The following is a 22,654-nucleotide window of genomic DNA, read 5'->3' as shown; positions in this document are numbered from 1 at the left end:
ACTGCTGGTCATGGTCAATGGGCACTGTGATATTTACAAATCAAGACGTTTTGATAGTTATTTTGACCACCTTGTTACTAATCTGAAGACATTTTGATTCCTTTCTCTGATCAACTATTAAAGGATGAAATCAAAACATCCTCAAGGTCAAAATGTCAAGACTAAAAGTGTTCATAGCTTAAACAATGATATTAGGATATATCTAATTCTGTTTTCTTCTATGTTTCTGGTTATTTGATCATAGCACTTTTCCTCCTTAAAACTTCTATCTCCCCCTCCCCATTTCCTTCCTTTCCTGGTTTATCTCCTACTTATTGTTCAGGACATCTCAAGGATCATCTGTTCCAGTGATCTTTCTCTGACACTTCCTGGCTGGGCTCAGTGCCCATCATCTTGTTCCCACAACACCCTGTGACATTTTTTTTTGTACCTAAAAAAGACACGTCAAAGTCATCTAAATATTCAGGCCTGCCTTGCCCATAAGACTGTAAGGTCCTCAAGGCAAGAATGTTATCTTTTTAATTTTTATATTTTCAGTGGCTAGCACAGTGGTTGACAAATAATAGAATCTCAATAAATATTTGTTGACATGAACAAATTTGAGCTCCTTACTGTACTATGAAGTTAAATATGCTTGTTCTTTATTTCCTAAAGAAGTTCTCAGGATACTAATATAGATTTATACATACTTGGAGTTTTCATGAGATTGACCTTGGGCATGTTGAAGTTGTAGAGACAGATTACTGTTAAATAATTTTTCAAACCATAGACTCATAGAAGAGGAAGAAACATACCCATAATATTAATACATGCCGTGCCAAAAGTATGAACAGCGGTATATTAAACTTGCCGTGTAAGTTTGCCATGTCACAGCCAAAATTGTTCTGAGAGTATCAGCAGAGTAATTCTTGTTTAATGCAATGTACGGTCATGAAGCACATTGAATAATAGGATTCCATTTTGCCTTGTTTTCAAAACTCTCTGGTGTAGGTATTTTGAGTAGTGGTGTTCAATATTATTTCAATTTTAAGCATTTGTTTTACAATTCTTAACATATTCTTTTTCCATCTTTCTAGAATGTTTCAGACATTTAAAGAATGGTTTTGGAAGGAACGGTTCTGGCTTCCACCAACAATAAAGTGGTCAGATCTTGAAGATCATGATGGACTCGTCTTTGTAAAACCCTCTCATTTGTACATGACAATTCCATATGCTTTTGGCTTGCTGATTATCAGACATTTCTTTGAAAAGTAAGTAGTATTTGTGTGTCTTTCCTTCCCATTCCTCTTCTTTGCCCCAACTCTGGAATACAGGAATCTTTGTAAGAACTTTAAATAATCTGTTGTTCAGAGGTGGCCATTAATGGGCTACAGATTCCTGAGAGAGTTCATCAAATCGTATGTGCACCAAACATTATCTAGAAGCTGAACAATTAAAATTTGGAACACAATCTCCTCAAGTGTGTTAGTTTCACAGTGAAGAAAACTGAGATCAAGAAAGGTTAAGGATCATAGGACTTATGAATGTCAGTGACAGTGTGGGGACCCACTTCATCTTCCACGTCCTATGCTGTCTGACAAAGGATATGGGTTCCCAGAAAGGCAGTGTTAGAAGAGTCTGTGTCACTTTAGAATAAAAGAGCTAAAATGGCTCATTAAAGACTAAACTTAGGGGCGCCTGGGTGGCTTAGTCGGTTAAGTGTCCGACTTTCGCTTAGGTCATGATCTCGCGGTTCGTGGGTTCGAGCCCTGCGTCGGGCTCTGTGCTGGCTGCTGGCTCGGAGCCTGGAGCCTGTTTCAATCTGTGACTCCCTCTCTCTCTGACCCTCCCCTGCTCGTGCTGTCTCTGTCTCTCTCTCCTAGAAATAAATAAAACATTAAAAAAAAAAAAGACTAAACTTAATATTTGCTTTAGAGCATAATTTTAAAGGTTTATTGAAAATTTTAATAGCAGCCCTTCATTCCAAAGTATAAGGAAATCAAAGAAAAAATATCAATTTGCTTTCTCAAAAAAAGTAAACTTTTCTTTTTCTTAATTTAATTTAAATAGATACTACTTCCAACCATTTTATTAAAACTGTACTCGTGTTATGATAACAGGAGATAAATGTTCATCTAAAATCTCTGTGGTTGTCTCTATTTCAAAAAACTGTTATTAGCACATTAACTTTTTTGGAACAAAAAGAATATTTGAATGTCAAAGTTGGAAAAACTTAAGACAAAACTTGATAAAGATCATTTAGTCCAAGACTAACTGTAATGCAGATCATATGTTTATAACCATTTGCAGGGTCCTTATCTCAAGAGTTGGTTTGACCAACTCTGTTTCATAGACTCTCCAAAAGGTTTTTGTGCAAATAACCACTTAACTTGAGCCAACAATATGCTATTGCTATTGAGAGGGAGAGGAAGCCCCTGGGTACCACTTAAACTCGAGCTGGGAACATTCGCAAATGTTCTTCCTTTTTGACCATTAATTCCACTTTTTACTCACATGCTTGGGTTTGTCAAAGAATGCATAAATAAAGTAGAATTTGCCGCTGCCTGTCCAATTTAGCAAATTACTTTTCTACTGTCCTGAAATCCTTGCTTCTCTTGCAGAGTATGTGGTGATCTTTGAATTTGGCATCCAGGTCTTCTCCTTATTTGCACCACAGATTTCTCACTTCTCTGTGGACAGCTCCATTTTTTTTTTTTTTTTTNCGTTCTGTTTTTTTTTTTTTTTTTTTTACGTTTTGATCAGGACGGTGAACTAGAAAACTCTTTTGGTTGCCAAAGCAGCACAGCTGTGGAGGACCAAGTTGTTCTGTCTTAGCCTAGGCTGCTCCAACAACAATCAGGAAGGAATCCAATCCTCTTCTAATTCCTCGGGCCATTCTTGCTTCTTCTCGAGGGATTAAGTATAGTCTATGTCATTTTTCCAATCTCCTCATCTAGTTTAACTCCCAATAACTCACCCTTAGCTTTTTTCATTCACTATGAAAATGATGTGTTGGTCCACTAGCCTCACACCTCTGTTTGAATGCAATAGAAGTAAGGAAAATTTAACTTAGAGGCGAGATTATGCCTTTTGAAGCATGCATTTGTATCTTTTTCAAGGTTACCATATCATTTACATTAAACCACATATGTCATAAATAAAATATTACTTACCCCTTGCATATGAGTAGAAACTTATAGTTTAACAAGTACATAAAATCACCAGGGATATGATCTCCATCAAATAAATAAGAAGTAAGTAACCTGGCCAGGATCACACAGTGTTCAAGGGGTAGATTTGGGACTTGAACTGACATGTTATGACACCAAGTTCAGGACTGTTGGGTATTTATTTTCCCATTATACCAGTACTTCTTGGACTTCCACAGTGAAATACTCCTGATGGCAGACAAGAGTTAGTTAATATCTCTTGAAATTACAGAAAACATTAGCTAGCAAACGTGAAATTTTCCGAACTATCTTAAAAATTCATGTAAATTTGATACTGTGTTTCAACATCTCCTATAATGTATTTATCACACAAAAGCTGTCTTCTTTTGTCCTAGGCTGTATTTATATTACACCTACTCATTCCATGAAGTGACCAGTAGTTGTGATTTGGCTGGTTCATTTTAATCCCTTAGTGCTAGCCAGGATGTATTTAAGATCAGGAGGTGATGTCCCTTCCTAGAAAATCAAGAACAGAGAGATAGAATTGATAAAGAACAAAGAAGTAGATCATTTGAAAGGGATTGACATTTGCTTTGTATTTAGGACTCCTTTTCCTTATAAGGTTTAGCTTGTGGCATATCTGTATGTGCATGTTGTTGTTTCTGGGAGGGGAGTGGGGAGTCTAGCACAGTATTTTCTAACCAGTTTATCCAGACTCTTCTAAGCATTCCTTTATGTGTCTGAAATGTGATTTAAAGGGGGATCTGAGCCACTAAAACTTAAATACTTGTAGAATAAACACATTATACCAGAGTTAATTGTGGTCTCAGAAGGGTCAAGGCAAGGATGGAAGTGGTAAAGTCAAAAGGGTATCTTTTTTCTTTCATTTAATTGTGCAATGAATACACTCCCCATTCCTACCATTTCTACCGAGCAGCATAAGCTCATGTTGGGATAATATGTCCTCATTCTTCAAAGAAGGAAAGGTGGAATGACCCATCTGTAGCAATTTCCAAGAGTTGAAAAAGGATTGTTATTAACTGTCCTAAATTCAAATAGTCTCAAAATATGCACATTAGACTCAAATGTTATCAGAGACTTACAGTGCTCCAGATAGTTTGTTCTCTCATATAAACCCCCCGGCTTAAACTCTGTTCAAAGAACCTTTGAATTCTTAGGAACTGGGAATCAATCTTATGCCAGTGAGCTATTGTTTCTGTTTAGGACAAGTATTTAAAAAATTTTTATTTTGGTGGGGGAGAGAGAGAAAGAGAGAGAGGAGGGGCAGAGAGAGACGGAGACACAGAATCTGAAGCAGGCTCCCCGCTCTGAGCGGTCAGCGGTCAGCACAGAGCCCTATGTGGGGCTCAAACTCACAAACTGTGAAATCATGACCTGATCTGTAGTTGGATGCTTACTGAGCCACCCAGGCGCCCTGCTGTTAAGGAACAGTATTTAAACTTCACGTGCTTAATATCTGCCTAGGGCTGCCTTCCTTTTATTCTATAAAAGAATATTGAAAGCAGGGAAGGAGGATCTCGAATTGCTAGGCTTTTGGCTCACAGGCAACTGATGAAGTGCTAGATGAAGAGGGGGCTGTCTGGGTGTCTGAATGGGGCCATCTGAAGGCTCAATTCTGCAAGAGTAGCAAACCTGAGAGACTCATTCTTTGGTAATTAACCTAACTTTGAACCATTTATATGGGAGCAGAAGTTCGCCTTCTTTTTTCTTCCTCTTGGACTTTTTTTTTATATTCCATAATCCATAAAATGAAAGTTCAGGCAAGTTAATCCCTAAAGTATTTCTCGAGTTAAGACCTGTCTCCCTTCTCTTTTTAGTTCAGTTTATCAAATATTTTTTATACTCCATTTTTTTCTCCTTTTTCAAAACAGAGTTTTAAATGAAGTTCCTCTTCATAATTATTTACACTTACATCAGATGAAGTGATTGATTTTTCCAGATTTATTTGAAAAGGAAAGATAATGCTAAAATAGAAAACTATATTTATATATTTCCTGTGTTTCATCAAAAATGTTGTTTCTGTCCTTGAAGCCCGGGCGTCTTAAAAAAACAAGACCATTATTTCTCTTTTTTGGTTAAATTAATAATTTTAATATAAGCATATTCCTCAGATCAGCAAGTATGTTATGGATGTGTATATTTATCCATTGTATATATTCATCCATATACTAATCTCCCACATGACCCTCTAGAGGGGAATGTTATACTTTATTTGGCTTTGAGGTTGGTTGTATTCCTTTACTGCATAAAAACTTTTTTGGCTCAATTCTGCTTTGCTTTTAAAATTTTTCCTAATTTCTTTGTTTCTAACATTTGAGAGAGCATTGAGTGACTCTGACTGAGAACATTACCATATTTAAAATATTGTATATTTGTGTTATTCTATTAGTAAAAACAATGAATGTTTACCTCCCAATAAAAATTTTCAACCAGTACGGGGTGCCAGGGTGGCTTAGTCGGTTAAGCGTCCGACTTTCGCTTAGGTCATGATCTCGCGGTTCGTGGGTTCGAGCCCCGCGTCGGGCTCTGTGCTGACTGCCAGCTCAGAGCCTGGAGCCTGTTTCAGTCTGTGACTCCCTCTCTCTCTGACCCTCCCCTGCTCACACTGTCTCTCTCTCTCTCTCCTAGAAATAAATAAAAAACATGAAAAAAATTTTTTTTCAACCAGTAAGTTAGACAAATGAAACAATCCCATTATTTATCCAAAACCTTGTCAAATATTTATTTTGAAACTTTGTTAGTTTCAAGGACTCTTAGTTTTTGTTTGATTTGGACATTTTATGCGAAAGGAAAATTAATTAATCATAGTCCTCAAATCATAGCATGCTCTCTTTGGTCTGTGTAAGACCTCTTTTGACTGATTGATTTGAATTACTTTTTTCATTAATTACCTTTCATCCTTGTTTCCTAGTCCCACTCCTGCCTTCTGGGTTCTAATGTATTTGATGTCTTTTTGTTTGTGTGACCCAGTAAAACATGTGCATAAACATAAAGTGCATGTTATCGTTAGTTGACGTAAATGCTATGATGATAAGACCTCATTTTGTTTCTTCTTTGTTAAAATGCAGCCCTCTGTTTTATGATTTATCCACACTGCTCTATGTACATCTGGTGCATACTTAGTTTGTTTTCATATGTCGCTGAAATGTATGGGCCATTTCCAGGAGACTCGGTCCATGTGGAAGTTGGATTGGCTTATATATTTTATCAAATTATTTTAGAAAAAAATTTATTCAACTCCCATGCTCATAAAAAAGTAAATTGAAGAGCTCAATGATCATTCATAACCAAAATTTCTGGCATTTAATTAAACACAGAAACCTCTAAATAAGTACTAAAATAGACTGACCTGGCAGAAGATAGAGCCTTTGTTAGAACTGAAGAAAGAATAGGGACATATCGTTATTTCTTAAAATCAGCTTTGTTGAGATATGATTTCCATATAATAAAGTTCATCCAAAATGTGATGCATTTTGACAACTCTACAGTCATGTAATCATCATCACAATTATGATAAGAAGATTTCCATCATTAGATGGACTTTCTTGTACCCTGTCTGGTTTATCTTCCCTCTTTCTACGAGCTCCTGGCCATCACTGGTATGTTTTCTGTCAGCATAATTTGCCTTTTCTATTACTATAAATGTAACCATGCAGATCATAGTCTTTTGTGTCTGGCTTCTTTTATTTAACATAATGCACTGGAGATTGTTTTCGTGTTGTTGTGTGTATCAGTGATTCCTTGTCACTGCTGGGTAGTCTTTCAACATACTGATACACTCAATTTATTTATCCTTTAACTAATTGTTGGAAATTTGGAGTGTTTACAGTTTTTAGCTATTACAAATAAAGGTGTTGTGTATATTTGAATACAAGAATTTATAAGGGCACATGTTTTTATTTCCCTTGGTAAACTGCTAAAGTGTTTGCTTTTTGAAAAGACATTGTTAATATATTTATATACATACATGCAATGGATTATTATTCATTAATAAAAAGAAATCTACTCCAAATATATTCCAAAATATGAATGGACCTCAAAAACATTAAACTCAGTGAAAGGAGCCAGATACAAGTAACCACATAATATTTTATAATTCCATGACCTTAAATATCCAAAAAAGACAGAAAATAGATTAGTGATTGCCTGGGACAGGGGTGAGAAGGAACAGGATTAACAGTAAATATGCATAAGGGATTAGACTGAGATGATGAAAATCTTCTAAAACTGGTTTGTGGTGATGATTCTACAACTTGGTAAATTTACTTAAACACTGAATAGTATATTTGAGAAAGGTGAATTATATGATATGCAGAAATGCCTTAGTGGTTATTATTTTTTTAATGTTTATTTATTTTTGAGAGAGAGACAGAGTGTGAGTGGGGAAGGGGCGGAGAGAGAAGGAGACACAGAATCTGAAGCAGTATCCAGGCTCTGAGCTGTCAGCACAGAGCCTGAAGCGGGGCTCAAACTCATGAACCATGAGATCATGACCTGAGCCGAAGTCGGCCGCTCAACCAATTGAGCCACCCAGGCACCCCACCTTTGTAACTATTTTTAAAAATGTAAATAAAATGAAAAGACAAGCCACAGACTGGGAGAAAATATATGCAAAACATATATCTAATGAGGGACTTAAATTCAGAATATATAAAGAACTCTTATAAGTAAATAATAAAAAAAATTACTTGATTTTTAAAATGGCAGAAGGCTTGAATAGATAATTCACCAAAAATATACAAATGGCAAGTAAACACATGAAGAGGTGTCCAATATCATTAGGAAAATGCAAATTAAAACCACTATACCCTGGAAATTAACAAAAATTTCAGAATAAGTTCCTCTAAAAATTCTGTCTTCCCTAAAAGCAATCAGAAAACTAGCAAAAATTGTCAAAATAAAGTTTTCAGAATTCAGAATTAACCAAAGGCTAGCAGCAATCCAGGATTGTTATTTAAGAAAAACAGCTGGCTCTTGGAAAGAATAGCAAGCTTTGTGGCTGGCATATTAACTTCCTTATTCCTATCCTGCCTTTCCGCTTTTGTGATAGCCTTGAAAAACCAACAACCTATAATTTCAGTGGAAACCGGCAACCTGGCAGCCATTGAAGGGAGCAGAACAGAGTTAGAGCTCCTTCAAAGCATCATTACCAGAGAATTATCCTTACCTGACCTGTCTTGTGGTTCCCTGGAATATAGTACTTATAAGGCTGTTCTACTGGATCTGACTCAGAAAAATCTTTTCCTTGAGGGTGCTTGTCTAAAACAAGTAGAGGCAATTGTTTAACTTTGGAACTGCCTGAGGTGGTAGATAACAATTGGGACAAACAATAGACTAACCAAAAAACTTAAAAAGAAAAATTGGAAAGGTTCTTGGGTGGCTCAGTTAAGCATCCAACTCTTGATTAGGCTCAGGTCAAGATATCCCAGTTGTGAGACTGAACCCTGCATCAGGGCTCCCACTGGATGTGGAGGTACTTAAGATTCTCTCTCTCCCTCTCCCATTGCTCCTCCCCTGCTCTCTCTTTCTGTCTAAAATAAAATAAAATAAAACAAAATAATATGGAAAATGAGATATCCGTAGAGGGCTTTGAGAAGCTCTGTCAGAAGCCCACTTGAAGTTGTAGAGCTTTGAATATGCCCATGGCTATCCACATGCCCAGGAAGGATCTGAGAAGGCCCTTACCTCTCACTTCTGGATGATCGTGAGGCTCTGTGCAAAGAGAAAGTGAAGGCTAAGGCAAAGTTGGAAGCCGCCTAGCTGAGTGTTGAAGGTGTGTTCCAAAATGTACACAGAGCTCCTTGGTGAAGACTAAGAGATTTATTGGTTCCAGGCATTTAAAGAAATCTATGTCTAATCATGAAATGATACCTAAGCTAATCTAATAGAGACTCCACTGCCCAAACATGACAAAGAATACAGACTTCACAGATCAGTTCAAAAAAGGAACTAAATAAACAAATGGACAATGATAACAAACAGCAAAACAAACTCTGAGGAGAGGGACAATTTGGTTTCCAGAGTTGCCACATTATATTATTTACATGTGTGATTTTCAGCAAAACTTATAAGACATGTAAAGAAACAAGAAAGAATGGTTCATACACAGGAAAAAAATAGTAATCAATAGAAAATGTCCCTTCCTTACAAAGCCTAGATGTTGGACTTACTAGACAAAAACTGTAAGTCAGTTATTTTAAACATGTTCAAAGGAGGAGAGAAAACCAAGCTTGAGAACTAAAGGAGAGAATGAGAACAATGTCTCACCAAATCAAGAATATCAATAAAAAGATTATAATTAGAAATTATAAAAGAAACTAAATAGAAATTTTGGAATTGAAAAGTACAAACTCATGAAAAACTCACTAGAGGAGTCCAACAGCATATATGACCAGGTAGAAGAGTCATCAGTCTAAGAAGAGAAAGGAAATAAAAGAATGAAAGAAAACAAAGAACCTCAGAGAGATGTGGGATACCAGGAAGCATAACAACATATGCGTAATGGGAGTTCCAGAAGAAGGGGAGAAAAGGAATAGGATACAAAATTTTTGAAGAAATGCATAGCCCCAAATTTCCACAAATTTGACAACAAACATTAATATACACATCCAAGAAGCTCAACAAATTCCAAGTAGGGTAAACTTAAAGAGATCCACAGCTAGACACTGAAAGAAAAAAAAAACCTGTCATCTGAACAAAACTAACTTTCAAAATGAAAGAGAAATTAAGACATTCTCTGATGAAAGAAACTGGAAGAATTTGTTGCTTCTAAAGCCATCCTACAAGATATATTAAAGGAAATCCTTCAGACTGAAATTAGAGGACAGAAGACAGTAACTTGAATCCATATGAAGAAATAAAAAGCACTTCCAGTAAATTCACCTACATAAGAAATAAAAATGGGGCCCCTGGGTGGCCCGGTTGGTTAAATGTCCAATTCTTGATTTCAGGTCGGGTCGTGATCTCACTGTTCTGTGAGTTTGAGCCCCTCATTGGGCTCTGTGCTGACAGTGCAAACCGTGCTTGGGATTCTCTCTCTCCTCTCCCTCTGCCCCTCCTTGCCCTCAACATAAGTAAACTTAAAAAAAAAAAAAGAAATAGAAAGTGTACACACGGTTTTTATTTATAACACATTTTCCTCCTATCTGATTTAAAAGACAACTGCATAAAACAATAATCATAACTCTGTGTTAATTAGAATACAATTTATAAATGTATGGTTTATATGATAATAACAGCACAGAGAGGGGAACTAATGAAGCTTTTGTAGATTTCTGAAATTATTTTGGTATTAGTCTGAACTATGATGTTATAAATGAAGTGTTAATTGTAATCCCTAGGTTAACCACTAGGAAAAATTGTTTAAAAGAAGAATATTTTAAGGGAGAGGGAGAATTAAAAAGGTACACTTAAATATCTAACACAAAAGGAGATAGCTTATGGGAGAATAGAGAAATAACAGACATAAGATATATAGAAAACAAGTAACAAAATAACAGACTTAAATCCTGTTTTATCAGTAATTAAATGTATTTTGCATTAATGTAAGTACTTAATTTAATTAAGTACTACAACTAAAAAGCATAGATAGGAGAGATGGATAGAAATACATGATCCAGCTATATGCTTTCTAGAAGAAACACACTTGAGGTTCAAGGACATACATAGGTTGAAAGTAAAACTAGAAAAAGATACACCATGCAAACAGTAACTAAAAGAGAGCAGGAGTGGCTATACTAATATCAGACAATTTAGACTTTCATAGACTTTTAAATTGTTATTGGAGACAAGGAAATTTTATAATATAAAAGGGTAAATCTATCAAGTGACATAATAATTATAAACATATATGCACCTAACAACAAAGCTTCAAAATACATGAAGCAAAAACTGACAGAATTGAAGGGAGAAATAGACAGCTCAACAAATAGCTGTAGATATAACTGTAGCTATATCTCACTTTTTTAAGGTTTTTGTTTATTTGTTTTGAGAGAGACAGGGAGTGGAAGTAGGGGAGGGGCAGAAAGAGAGGGTGACAGAGGATCTAAAGGGGGTTCCACACTGACATCAGAGAGCTCAGTGTGGGACTTGAACCCACAAACTGTGAAATCATGACCTGAGCAGAAGTCCAACCCTTAACCAACTAAGCCACTCAGGCACCACTATATCTCACTTTTAATATTGCATTAGAATTAAGAGAGAGATTAAAAAGGAAATAGAAGTAAGACCAGCACTATAAACCAAGTACACTTAAAAGACATCTGTAGGGGCGCCTGGGTGGCTTAGTCGGTTAAGCGTCTGACTTTGGCTTAGGTCATGATCTCGCAGTTTGTGGGTTCGAGCCCCGTGTTGGGCTCTGTGCTGACTGCCAGCTCAGAGCCTGGAGCCTGTTTCAGAGTCTGTGTCTCCCTCTCTCTCTGGCCCTCCCCTGCTCACGCTGTCTCTCTCTCTCTCTCTCTCCTAGAAATAAATAAAAATATTTAAAAAAAAAAAAGACATCTGTAGAACATAGCACCAATAACAATAGAAGACACATTCCTCTCATGTGCACAAGGAACATTCTCTAGGATAGACCATGTGTTAGGCCATAAAACAAGTGTCGATAATGTAAAAAAATGGAAATCATACCAAGTATGTTTTCCAATCACAAAGAAATTAAATTAGAAGTCAGTAATGGAAAGAAATTGGGAAATTAGGAAATATGTGTCAATTGACCAGCATACTCTAAATAACCAATGGGTTATAGGAGGAATCATGCTAAATTAGAAAATACTTCGAGGTGAATGACAAAGAATATAAATTCAAGACTTATGAGATGCAGCAAAAAGTGATCAGAAGGAAATTTATAGCTGTAAACACCTATATTAAAAAATAAGAAAGATCTCTTGGGGCGCCNAAAAAAAAAAAAAAAAAAAAGATCTCAAATCAGTAATCTAACATTCTACCTTAATAAACTAGAAAAGAGGCCCCTGGGTGGCTCAAGTCATGACCTCACAGATCATGAGATTGAGCCTCACGTCAGGCTCCTTGTTGTTTTGGGGATTCTTTCTCTCCCTCTCTCTTTGCCTCTCTCCTGCTCACGTTCTCTCTCTCNAAGGGGTCTCAAAATTTGCTCTCCTTGAACTTCTTTGCCAGGCAGGGGTTGGTTGTAGATACCCTGAGAACAACATGGCCTGATGGCTGATCCTTCATTTGGAACCTAAAGTTACAGCTTGAGTTTTCTGGTGTCATTGTGGGTTCATTCTCAGATTTTGGACTGACTTTCTTTCATATTTTGTAGGTTTATTGCTATGCCTCTAGCAAAAGCATTTGGCATTAAAGAGGAAGTTAGAAAGAAGGTTACACCCAACACCGTCTTAGAGAATTTTTTCAAATGTTCCACAAGGCAACCATCTCAAGTAAGTACAAATTCTTTGTTTTGGGATTTTTTAAAAAATCCACTTTCTTAATGTTTCAGTCACCTGTGGTTTACCTCATCTGTACAAAATATCTGTTCCGGTTGACCATCAAATGATTTATTCATTTGGATTTTTCCCCTCTATTGACTGGCTATATGCTTGGAATGCATTCCAAACATAATATAAAATGACAAATAAATATTATAATATAAAATAACCAATGTTCATAGCTGAACTATTGTGTGTCAACTACAGTGTTTAATAATCAATGCCATAATTTGGGTACAAAGTCCAAAATTAAATTTTGGAGGGTAGATATGCCAAGTATACTAATATACACACAAAGCAGAAAGCATACTTATACAAAAGTATACTAATCACTAAAGACCATTGTTAAGGCAGAGTAGCTCCTGTCTGCCACTTCTGATGATTATGACCCATTGATACACATTATACACATTGTGAAAGTCTTCACTGGGGTGGCTTTTGTGAGCAGGAGGGCACTTTTTTTTATCCAAGGCCTCAACACATTGAGAAATGTGCTGTGCTCTTGGCCATGCCCCAGATATAGAATTTTTAGGAAAGTCAGAATTCTCTTCACAATACAAGATGCACTTAATGAAATGTTGTAGTGCACTGCTTGTGTGCATCACATTAAAAAAAAAAAGGTTTTGATGTAATGGTTGTAAAAAAGATAGTGTTTAGGCAAGTCTAGCTTCATTTTCCCACCGTAGTTAAAATGAGAGTTGAAATAAAACTGTTTCAAAAGTGGCACACCCTCTATGTTGAATACAGATAGCAATCACTGGTAATTTTAAAAGACAAGAGTGTATGCTAACACAGTTTAGGATAGATAGTTTTTTTTAAGTTTATTTATTTTGCGAGAGAGAGAGCAAGCAGATGAGGGGCAGACAGAGAATCCCAAGCCGGCTCTGTAGTACAGAGCCTGATGCAGGGCTTGAACCCACGGACCATGAGATGAAGTCAAGAGTTGGTCGCTTAACCAAGTGAGCCACCCAGGCACCCCTAGGATAGATAGATTTTTAAAGGTGCTGAATTTATTTGGTGAATTCAGTTGCTTCATGATAATTATTTCTATCACTGGTTTGGTGGGCTCCCTACCCAAAGAAGGCGTGTGGAAGTCTGACCACATAGTATGAGGCATCATGTCCAGAATTGTTCACAGCCAACCAGCACTGTCTGTAACTTATTCTGCCCTCAGATTCTGTCCTGGACTTCTTTTTTTGTTTGTTTGTTTCTAAAATGAGGAGAGTCTGACAAGCCATTTCCACATGTTCTTTATTTCCACCTGCTCAAAGTGACTGCTGTCGGTTCATTTCAGTACTATTGTTACACTGGTGATAATTAGGCCCACAGATCATTTCACATTTCTCAAAAGGGAAATTATTTATCTGTATTTATGAAAAATTAGGACTCTTTCAGAGAGTCCTTATTATTTTTCTCTCTTTCAGTTTGAGAAAAACTAATGTGGGTAATACCTTGTATAACACATAAGGAGCAATGCTATGCTACCCATCACTTGCTATGTTTGCCATAGCAAAACCTTCAAGTCAGCTTTTAGGAAATTTAAAATTATGTAGAAAGTTTGATCTTTATGAAGTCTCCCTGCTGTAGAGAGAAAAGAGCCATGTGACAGTTAAAGAAATACCAACATAACATCTTGCACAATTTTCTATGCACTTTAGGTACTGAGCTGAATTCGGCTCAGGTCGTGATCTCACAGCTCATGAGTTTGAGCCCCACGTTGGGGCTCTGTGCTGACAGCTCAGAGCCTGCAGCCTGCTTTGAATTCTGTCTCTCTCTCTGTCTCTGTCTCTCTCCCTCTCTCTCAAGAATAAATAAACATTAAAAACATTTTAAAACAAAATACGTCCATAGACTTTTGTTTGCAAGAGGATTCTATCCCAATAATATTCAAGTGTACGAAGCCAGTGTTGTCTAGACTGGCATTCAACCAGATTCATCTGTGCTCTAAAACAGAAAATAAATTGCTTCAAATCATGTCCAAGCACTATTTCTAGATGCAGTTTATTAAGCAGATATCTGTAGAAATGATGAGATAATAAAACTGAGTTGTTCCCAGATCTGAGAAGATTCCAGTGTGAGGGCTGGGACTTTCTTTTGCTCACTGCCGAATCTCCAGCATCTAGAATGGTGCCTGGCACTTGTAAATAGGGGCTTGCTAGATATTTTCAAATGACTGGATATATAAAACTTTTATAACAGCCAAACTAGACCCAGAACTCTCAGTCTACGAGCAAATAGAATATAGTACTGCAGCATAGCAGTGCATGTCCTACTGTGGACCAACCCACAGCCTTTGAAGCATGGCCTCTGCTTCGAGGGATCTATTCTTGCAAAGTATTTCAGAGGTAAAGGAATGCTTTTTCTTAAATGATCTTCAGCCCATGGTCTCCTTTCTGGGTTCCCCCATAATCTCTGGCACTGATGTAGCCCATGACAGTTGGCATAGCACATTTTCCCTCAGGAGCCCCCAGAGCCTGTAACCATCCCTGTGATGGAGGAAGCAAGCACACTCGCTGTTAGCACCCCATTTTCCACAGGGGGTCAGAGGACAGTGCGTCGGGCCACCCAGTGATGAAGTAGCAGAACTGGGTCTTCTGCTTTCAGTTCCCTGCCATATTCTGCTGTGGATATACTGTGTTCTTGCTTCCTGTGAGGGAGAGTGATGCGCATGGGGCTTGTGGGGTAGGGAGTCCATACCTCCAGAGTTGTCCAGCACAAGGTCCTCACCGTGAGAGCAAAGGCCTTGGATGAAAAGGGCAAAGTGAACAAGGTGTCCATCTCCAGTGTGTTCCTGCTCCTCCATTCTGTATGCACGGCAAGAGGGGGACTTAACAGTGCAAATGTCGGGTCACCCCCAAGATAAATCCCCAACAAAGCCCCCCCTTGATGTAAGCCTAGCCCCATTTCCCCTCCCTTCCTCTTCCTATGTGTCTCTCCTGCCGGACTTCTTTCTGTTCCTCAGGTGTCCCCTGCTCATCCACGCTCTCATCTCTAGATGAACTCACAAGCTGGACCCTCTGCTGGGGCCCCTCCCTTCTTTATCCTCTCCTTCTCATGGCATTTTTCAGGCTCCAGCATATGTGTAACTTGTAGGAACTGCCTACACAGAGTTGGGTCGTATCATATCCTAATCTTCCCCTATCTTAGCACTCTTGGTATTTGACTAGAATTTTTTTGCTTTATTTTCTTAATGTCCTCACCAGACAATCTGTACCCTGTGAAAGGGAGGCCCACATCAGTGTTATTCATGTAGACCTCCAATGACTAGCACAAAGCCTGCAAGAAGTAGACACCCATCGATGTTTTGCCAACTCAGTCTCCTTGAGAACACAAAGACAAAACAACAACAAAAAACAGCAGGTGAACCCTTGGCCTATAAAAAGAATAGGTATTTGGGTGCCTGGGTAGCTCAGTCAGTTAAGTGTCCAACTTCAGCTCAAGTCATGATCTTCTGGTTCATGGGTTCAGGCCTTGTGTTGGGCTGCTGACGGCTAGCTCAGAGCCTGGAGACTGTCTTTGGATTCTGTGTCTCCCCCTCTCTCTGACCCTCCCCCAATCACACTGTCTCTATCTCTCTCTCAAAAATAAATAAAACATTGAAAAAAAAAAGAATAGGTATTAGAGTTTACCAGAGTATAATATGGGCTGTATCTTGTGTTTGTTTTGTCTTGCTTTCCTTCTTGCAGATTAAATCATAGGTAGCAATTTAGTAGGGATGTAGAAGTTACAATTAGTCTTCTGCCAGTCTTTAGCATGAGAGCTTCTTTACGAATTTTGTCTACTATTACCCCGTGCGCCTGAACAATTATGTGAATTATACACAACAACATAGCAGAAATTGTATGACTGGCCACTGACTGTTGGGTGACCTGCCATTGGGGAGGCTTTGTTCGGCCCTTGCAATAATGATCCACAATTGTTTTCTTTTCTTCTTTTGTTTTATTTTTAAATTTTATTCCATTTTTTTGAGAGACAGAGCATGAGTGGGGGAGGAACAGAGAAAAGAGGGAGATACAGGCTCAAGGCTCTGAGCTATCAGCCCAGAGCCCAATGCAGGGCTCAAACCCACAAACCCCAAGATCATGACCTGAACTGAAGTTGGATACTTAACCAACTGAGCCACGTAGACACCCCCACAATTGGCTTTAAATTTACTTTAGGGGCACCTGGTGGCTCAGTCGGTTAAGCATCTGACTCTTGGTTTGGGCTCAGGTCATGATCTCACGGTTCGTGAATTCAAGCCCCACATAAGACTCTGCACTGACAGTACAGAGTCTGCTTGGGATTCTCTCTCCCTTTCTCTCTCTGCCCCTCCCCTGCTCTCTCTCTCTCTCTCCCTCCCTCTCTCTCTCTGTCAAAATAAATATACAAATATAAATAATAAATTTACTTTGAGGTATTAGTCAGCCAACATTAAAAAACCCTGGTGATTTCACATAAAAGTTATGGGTGTGCCCTTTGACTCTGGGAGCCACAGCCTGAGCTTGCTCATGGCCACATTCTTGGGGGAAGGCATGTGCTTTTGTGTTGGCCACATCTGTAGCTCCTGTTTATTTCCTTGACACTAAAACTGAGGGCCAGTTTTATGAAATTTTATTTTTTATAGTGAAGAGCAAATGGAAATATTTCTTATACTTGTGTTGGAAAATGAAAGACCAAGAGAGCAGGTGTTTCAGAAAATTACAGAGCTAATTTCTTTGTGCTAGCTGAAAGCACCATAGATTTAGTGTATAAAACCTGCCTGCATGAAAAGAATACAACTTCCAGTCCCACCATGAAACAGACATGGTTCATTCAATCATGTTTGTTTCTTGTCTGGCCCAAGGAGAACTTCGAGTTTATAAGGAACTTTGGGATAATCGATCATCCATATTATTTCCAGATTTAAATAGAAAGTTCTGCTTCCCAGAAGAGAAGCCATCATCACTACTATATTCTGCAGTCTTTTTTTTTAATGATTGGTATTATTTTGGATTCATTTGAAATAGACTCTACATCTGATTAAATGTGAAAGTGATGGCCAACACCTGTTTGTGTTTCTCCTGTATTATCTTTTGGAGCCATCAATCGTGTGAAAGAACAAAGTGTATTAGCCTAAGTTCTTGTCCTTGCTTTACTATTAATTTTAGGTCTTGGAAAACTTACTAGAACCCTTGGTGTTCCAGCCTCTCATAGGAAAAGTAAGGAGGTTGGATCTGATCAACATCTAAGCTATACTACTCTACCTGGTACCTGGGAAGCCCTCAATAAAACTTAACTGATTGAGTGAGCTCACATCTGCAGCTTGAATATATGGGTTGCTGCCAGCTTACAGAGAATTCATCGTTCTTAGTAACTCAGAGTGCTGGGATACTAACAGACCGCTTTTTTGCTGTGTATGTGTGTGTGTGATTCCATAAGCAAAAGAGGTAAATTCACTGGCCCTAGATCTAACACAGAATCTTCTCCTCTCCAGGACACAAGCTCTTGTAACCCAACTGCACTGTCTCTTGACTGCCTGCCAATCTGACTGCTCTTTATCACTCATTCATTCATTTTATCGCCTTTCAGGCTGATATTTATGGACTGGCGAAGAAGTGTAACTTGACAGAGCGCCAGGTTGAAAGATGGTTTAGGAGTCGGCGGAATCAAGAGAGGCCTTGCAAGATGAAGAAATTCCAGGAAGCGTGGTAAGTAGGACAGTTCAAGCTTTTGAAATGTCACGATTTTATATGAAGCAGGATGATCATTTCAGAAAGAACACTGAAGGGTTTGAACCCGGCTCTGTCACTGACCATTTGGGTGTTTTAGGCTAATCACCCACCGACCTCTGCTTCAGTTTCCTTCTCTATGAAATGGGGCAAGCTATGAGCTCTCTTAAATGAATAGGACGTATTATGTACTTACCTTGAGGTCCAGAAAAATAATACAAACATCTAAACTGGTGTTTACTTTCTGTAGGGTAGAGGTTGGCCCTACTTCACAAGACTTTATCACCTGTTTCCAAGCACATTCCAATTACTATATTACGTTATAAGAGCAGAGAATGAGAAGGTGTCTGTTCTTCTGTCTCACTGGGCTCACTGCCCCCAACCCCTCCACCCCTTGCCTGTGGACTGGACGGCCAATTCCTCTGAGTTTCCCAGTTGGTTTTAGTGGGGGGTCAGGGTGGGCTGGGATACCAAGTAAGATTTTTGCCAGAGCTGGCTACATTGAATATGCTCTGCAGACAATGAGGCTGCATTGTGCTTATTTTTGGTTTCATTTGGGCTCTGTGGGGTTTTTTCTTTCCTATAGAATTTTATTGTACTTTGGATCACTTCCTTGGTGGCAGAAATTGACACATGTGAAAAAAGGAAGACTAGGTCATCACTCTTACTTTTTTCCTGCTCTTTTTTGATCTTTTTTCTCTTTTTTTCCTTGAGAGAGAGAGAGAGAGTTCATGAGTGGGGGAGAGGGTCAGGGAGGAGAGAAAGAGAGAGAGAGAGAGAGAGAGAGAGAGAATTTCAAGCAGGCCCCATGACCAGCCCAAGGCCCAATGCAGGGGCCTGATCCCACAACCCTGGGATCATGACCTGAGCAGATATCAAGAGTCAGATGCTTGGGGCACCTGTGTGGCCCAGTCGGTTAAGCGTCCAACTCTTGGTTTCAGCTCAGGTCATGATCTCATGGCTCATGAGTTCTAGCCTGACAGTGCAGAGACTGCTTGGGATTCTTTCTCCCTCTCTCTTCGCTTCCCCCACTCACTCTGTCTCTGTCTCTCTCAAAATAAATAAATTAATTAAAAAAATAGTCAGATGCTCAACTGACTGAGCCATGTAGGCACCCCTTTTTACTCTTCTTTATATCCAGACAATTGCCCATTTATTGGGTTGTGTTTGATTCCACATTGTATACACCAGTAGCATCCCTTCCTTGTGCCTCTTTCTTACAGTTCTTATTGCCTGGTGATCTTCACCAGATATATATATATATATAGTTTTAATGGTGAAGTGAATAGAGAGCTGATGTAAGAGTCTCAAATAAATAGAGTCTGAGGCTTCCTTCAGTTTACCTGGATATTCCTGAGTAATATGATCTGGCTGTGATGCTGGCGATATTTAGGGGTACAGACCAAGTCTTCAGGGTGTCTCAAAACAATGATTTCTCATCACTGGCTTCCAATGGAAGCTCAACATGCATGACCTGGTTTGTTTTCTAACTAGCTCTTTGATTTTTAACTCTTGAGAGATTGATTAATATTGTTGCCACTGATGTCAGCTTGCATGACACAATCTTTTTAAACCATTCTGCAAAACACTAAAAAGTAACACTGGTCTCATATTACATCTTCCTGTTATACTGTCATTCATTTATTTTTTTCTAGCAAATTATTCTTATTTTAAATAAAGTCCCCAGGCAGGAACTAATTGTCTACTCCTGAGCTAGATCATGCTCCCATGAAAGTCTCTGGTTGTTTCTTATACATTGTAGTGCCTTACAGTTTATAAATAATGTTTGATCCTCCTCCCACCAATGGTGTGAAGCAATCAGGGAAGGTGGAGCTAGCCCTGTGTAAGAAATGAAAATATTTTCAACTTACACAGTGCTCTATGTCAATGAAATCTCAATAAAAATGGAGGGGGGGGGCAAAAAAGAAATGAGAAACTACAGGTCTATCTCCTCAAAGGAACTTGCTTGAGATCAGCTAGCTGTTGGCGGGGCTATTGCACTCGTATCTTCTGACTCCTTTTCTGATGCTCTTTCTGCTCCATGGGCCTGCCCCTTGACGCCTAATGCTTACCTCTCTGCAAGCAGAAACCCACTATATCAACTAACTGTTTGGGTCAACAAGGCCTAACACTTGGGGATCTGGCTGTCAATGAGCCTGCTGAAAGTCAGCCTTAGAATTCAGACCACAGAAGGGAATTTCCAGTTGTCAACTATTCATCAGTCAGGCAAAGGAGAGGGTTATGTTGACTGTCTTCTGCATATGTGGCACTATCCCACATTGGGTGGAGTTCTAGATTCTAGGAGGGAAATAAAAGTGGAAGGCCTGGTCACTAGCCTTACACAGCTAATCAGGGAGACAAGACTATCACTTAGGAAACCACAACATCTATCCAGTCATTCCATCCCAATGGTGCATAAGCCTGTATCCCTGTAGTCCATGGTCACGTTTAGATGCATTGTGGGCATTCCCAGGAGATGGTGTCAGTAGGCCTGAATATGTTAGAGAAAGGGAGGTCAGACCTAGAAGAATGAGTTAGGATTTCCATGAGAAAAGAAATCAGGATTTGAAAGTAACATGTTTCACGTAAGGCAAAGACACAAAGCAGGGAATTATACAATGTATTCAGGAAGGAGAAGAGGGACAACAAATAAAATTTAAGCTTTACCTTCTTCTTTAGAAATGTCACAGATTTCCTCTAAGTACGAACACGGCTATTATAGACTAAATAAATAGACTAAAGCAAAATGCCAAGGTATTTAATTGCACTTTATTGGACCAGCTAGGGATGTGCTATGGGAATCATAGAAGAAATACTTAGCCCCAGGCATTTTGGAAATCTTAGGAAACTTATTTCCCAACACCAAGCTTTTACAAACTACTCTCCAACAGGCAGAAACTCCTCTATAATATCAGGATGAACACCTTAAGTTTACTATATTGTTTCCTTGGTTACTTTCTTTTTTTTAATTGAGTTACAGTTGACATATAATATTAGATTAGTTTCAGCTGTACAACACAGCGATTTGACATTTATATACATTCCAAAGTGATCACTACGATAAATCTCGCAACCATCTGCCACCATATAAAGTTGTTACAGTATTATTAACTACATTCCCTATGCTGTACATTGCACCCCCAAGTTTTATACACATAATAACTGGTAGTTTGTACCTTTTAATCTCCTTCCTTCATTTCACCCATTCCCCTATACCTTCCCCTCTGGCAGCCACCAGATTGTTGTTTGTATCTGTGAGTCTGTTTCTGTTTTGTTTTATTTGTTCATTTGCTGTGGTTTTTTTTGATCCTACATCTAAGTGAAATCATATGGTATTTGTCTTTCTCTGACTTATTTCACTTAGCATAAAACCTTCTAGGTCTATCCACTTTGTCACAAATGGCAAGATTTCATTTTCATACATATTTCACTCTGTGTGTGTGTGTGTGTGTGTGTGTGTGTGTGTGTATTCCATATGTTTATGGACACATTCCATTCATTGTGTCCATATATATATACACATATACATATACATATATATATACGTATATACGTATATATGCGTATATATCACATCTTCTGTATCCAGTCATCTTTTGATGGTCACTAGGTTGCTTCCATATCTCGGCTATTGTACTTGGTTACATTTTAAAATGATGACTCCCCCCAGGGGCGCCTGGGTGGCTTAGTAGGTTAAGCGTCTGACTTTCTCTTGGGTCATGATCTCGCGGTTCGTGGGTTCAAGCCCCGCGTCGGGCTCTGTGCTGACTGCCAGCTCAGAGCCTGGAGCCTGTTTCAGAGTCTGTGACTCCCTCTCTCTCTGACCCTCCCCTGCTCACGCTGTCTCTCTCTCTCTCCTAGAAATAAATAAAACATTAAAAAATTTTTTTTAAATGATGACCCCTAAGTCCTATTCCTCAGAATTCAGGATTTTAATCCACAATACTTCCTTTATTTTTAAAGCAAATTCCATACTAGGTGATCACTTTTTAAAATAAGCATTTCCATCTAGCAGTGGGAAGTTCATTATAAAAATACCAGGTAATTTCCAGTACCTGATGTAGATAGGCAGGGAGCTCCCCCAGCCCCGGAGCATTCCTCTGACTGGGTGGGCTGCCATCTTGCCTTAGCTGATCCCAGGCCAGTCCCTTCCTGCTCCACTAGGCCTGGCCTATTCCTGAGTCCTGTTGCTGGCCTTGCCAGCTTCTGTTGCCATTGCTCAAGTTTGCTCTGTCTAATTCCCCTGACTGTACTTACTGTCTGGGCCTGACAAATCAGTTTCCAGATTTTTCCCCCCAAGAGATTTTTTCCTCTTACATTTGTATTTGTGTCTGCCTTTCCTGGAAAA

The 22,654-nt window shown here is 38.7% G+C and overlaps 1 protein-coding gene across 1 annotated transcript in view; it reads left to right on the top strand.

Annotated features, from left to right (window-relative positions):
• The window catches only part of CERS3 (ceramide synthase 3), a 107,987-nt gene that overhangs the window by 26,184 nt on the left and 59,149 nt on the right, over positions 1-22,654 (top strand). Inside the window, exons 3-5 of the mRNA XM_077762349.1 lie at positions 1,077-1,250; positions 12,451-12,568; positions 18,167-18,285. Coding sequence (XP_077618475.1) covers positions 1,078-1,250; positions 12,451-12,568; positions 18,167-18,285 — 410 coding nt within the window. The 5' untranslated portion in view covers position 1,077. The remainder of the gene's footprint in view (positions 1-1,076; positions 1,251-12,450; positions 12,569-18,166; positions 18,286-22,654) is intronic.

This window comes from Crocuta crocuta, unplaced genomic scaffold (genome assembly GCF_008692635.1).
Source record: "Crocuta crocuta isolate KB4526 unplaced genomic scaffold, BGI_CrCroc_1.0 scaffold93, whole genome shotgun sequence".
NCBI classification, from domain to species: domain Eukaryota; kingdom Metazoa; phylum Chordata; class Mammalia; order Carnivora; family Hyaenidae; genus Crocuta; species Crocuta crocuta.
This window is presented reverse-complemented; position numbering and strand designations above follow the sequence as displayed.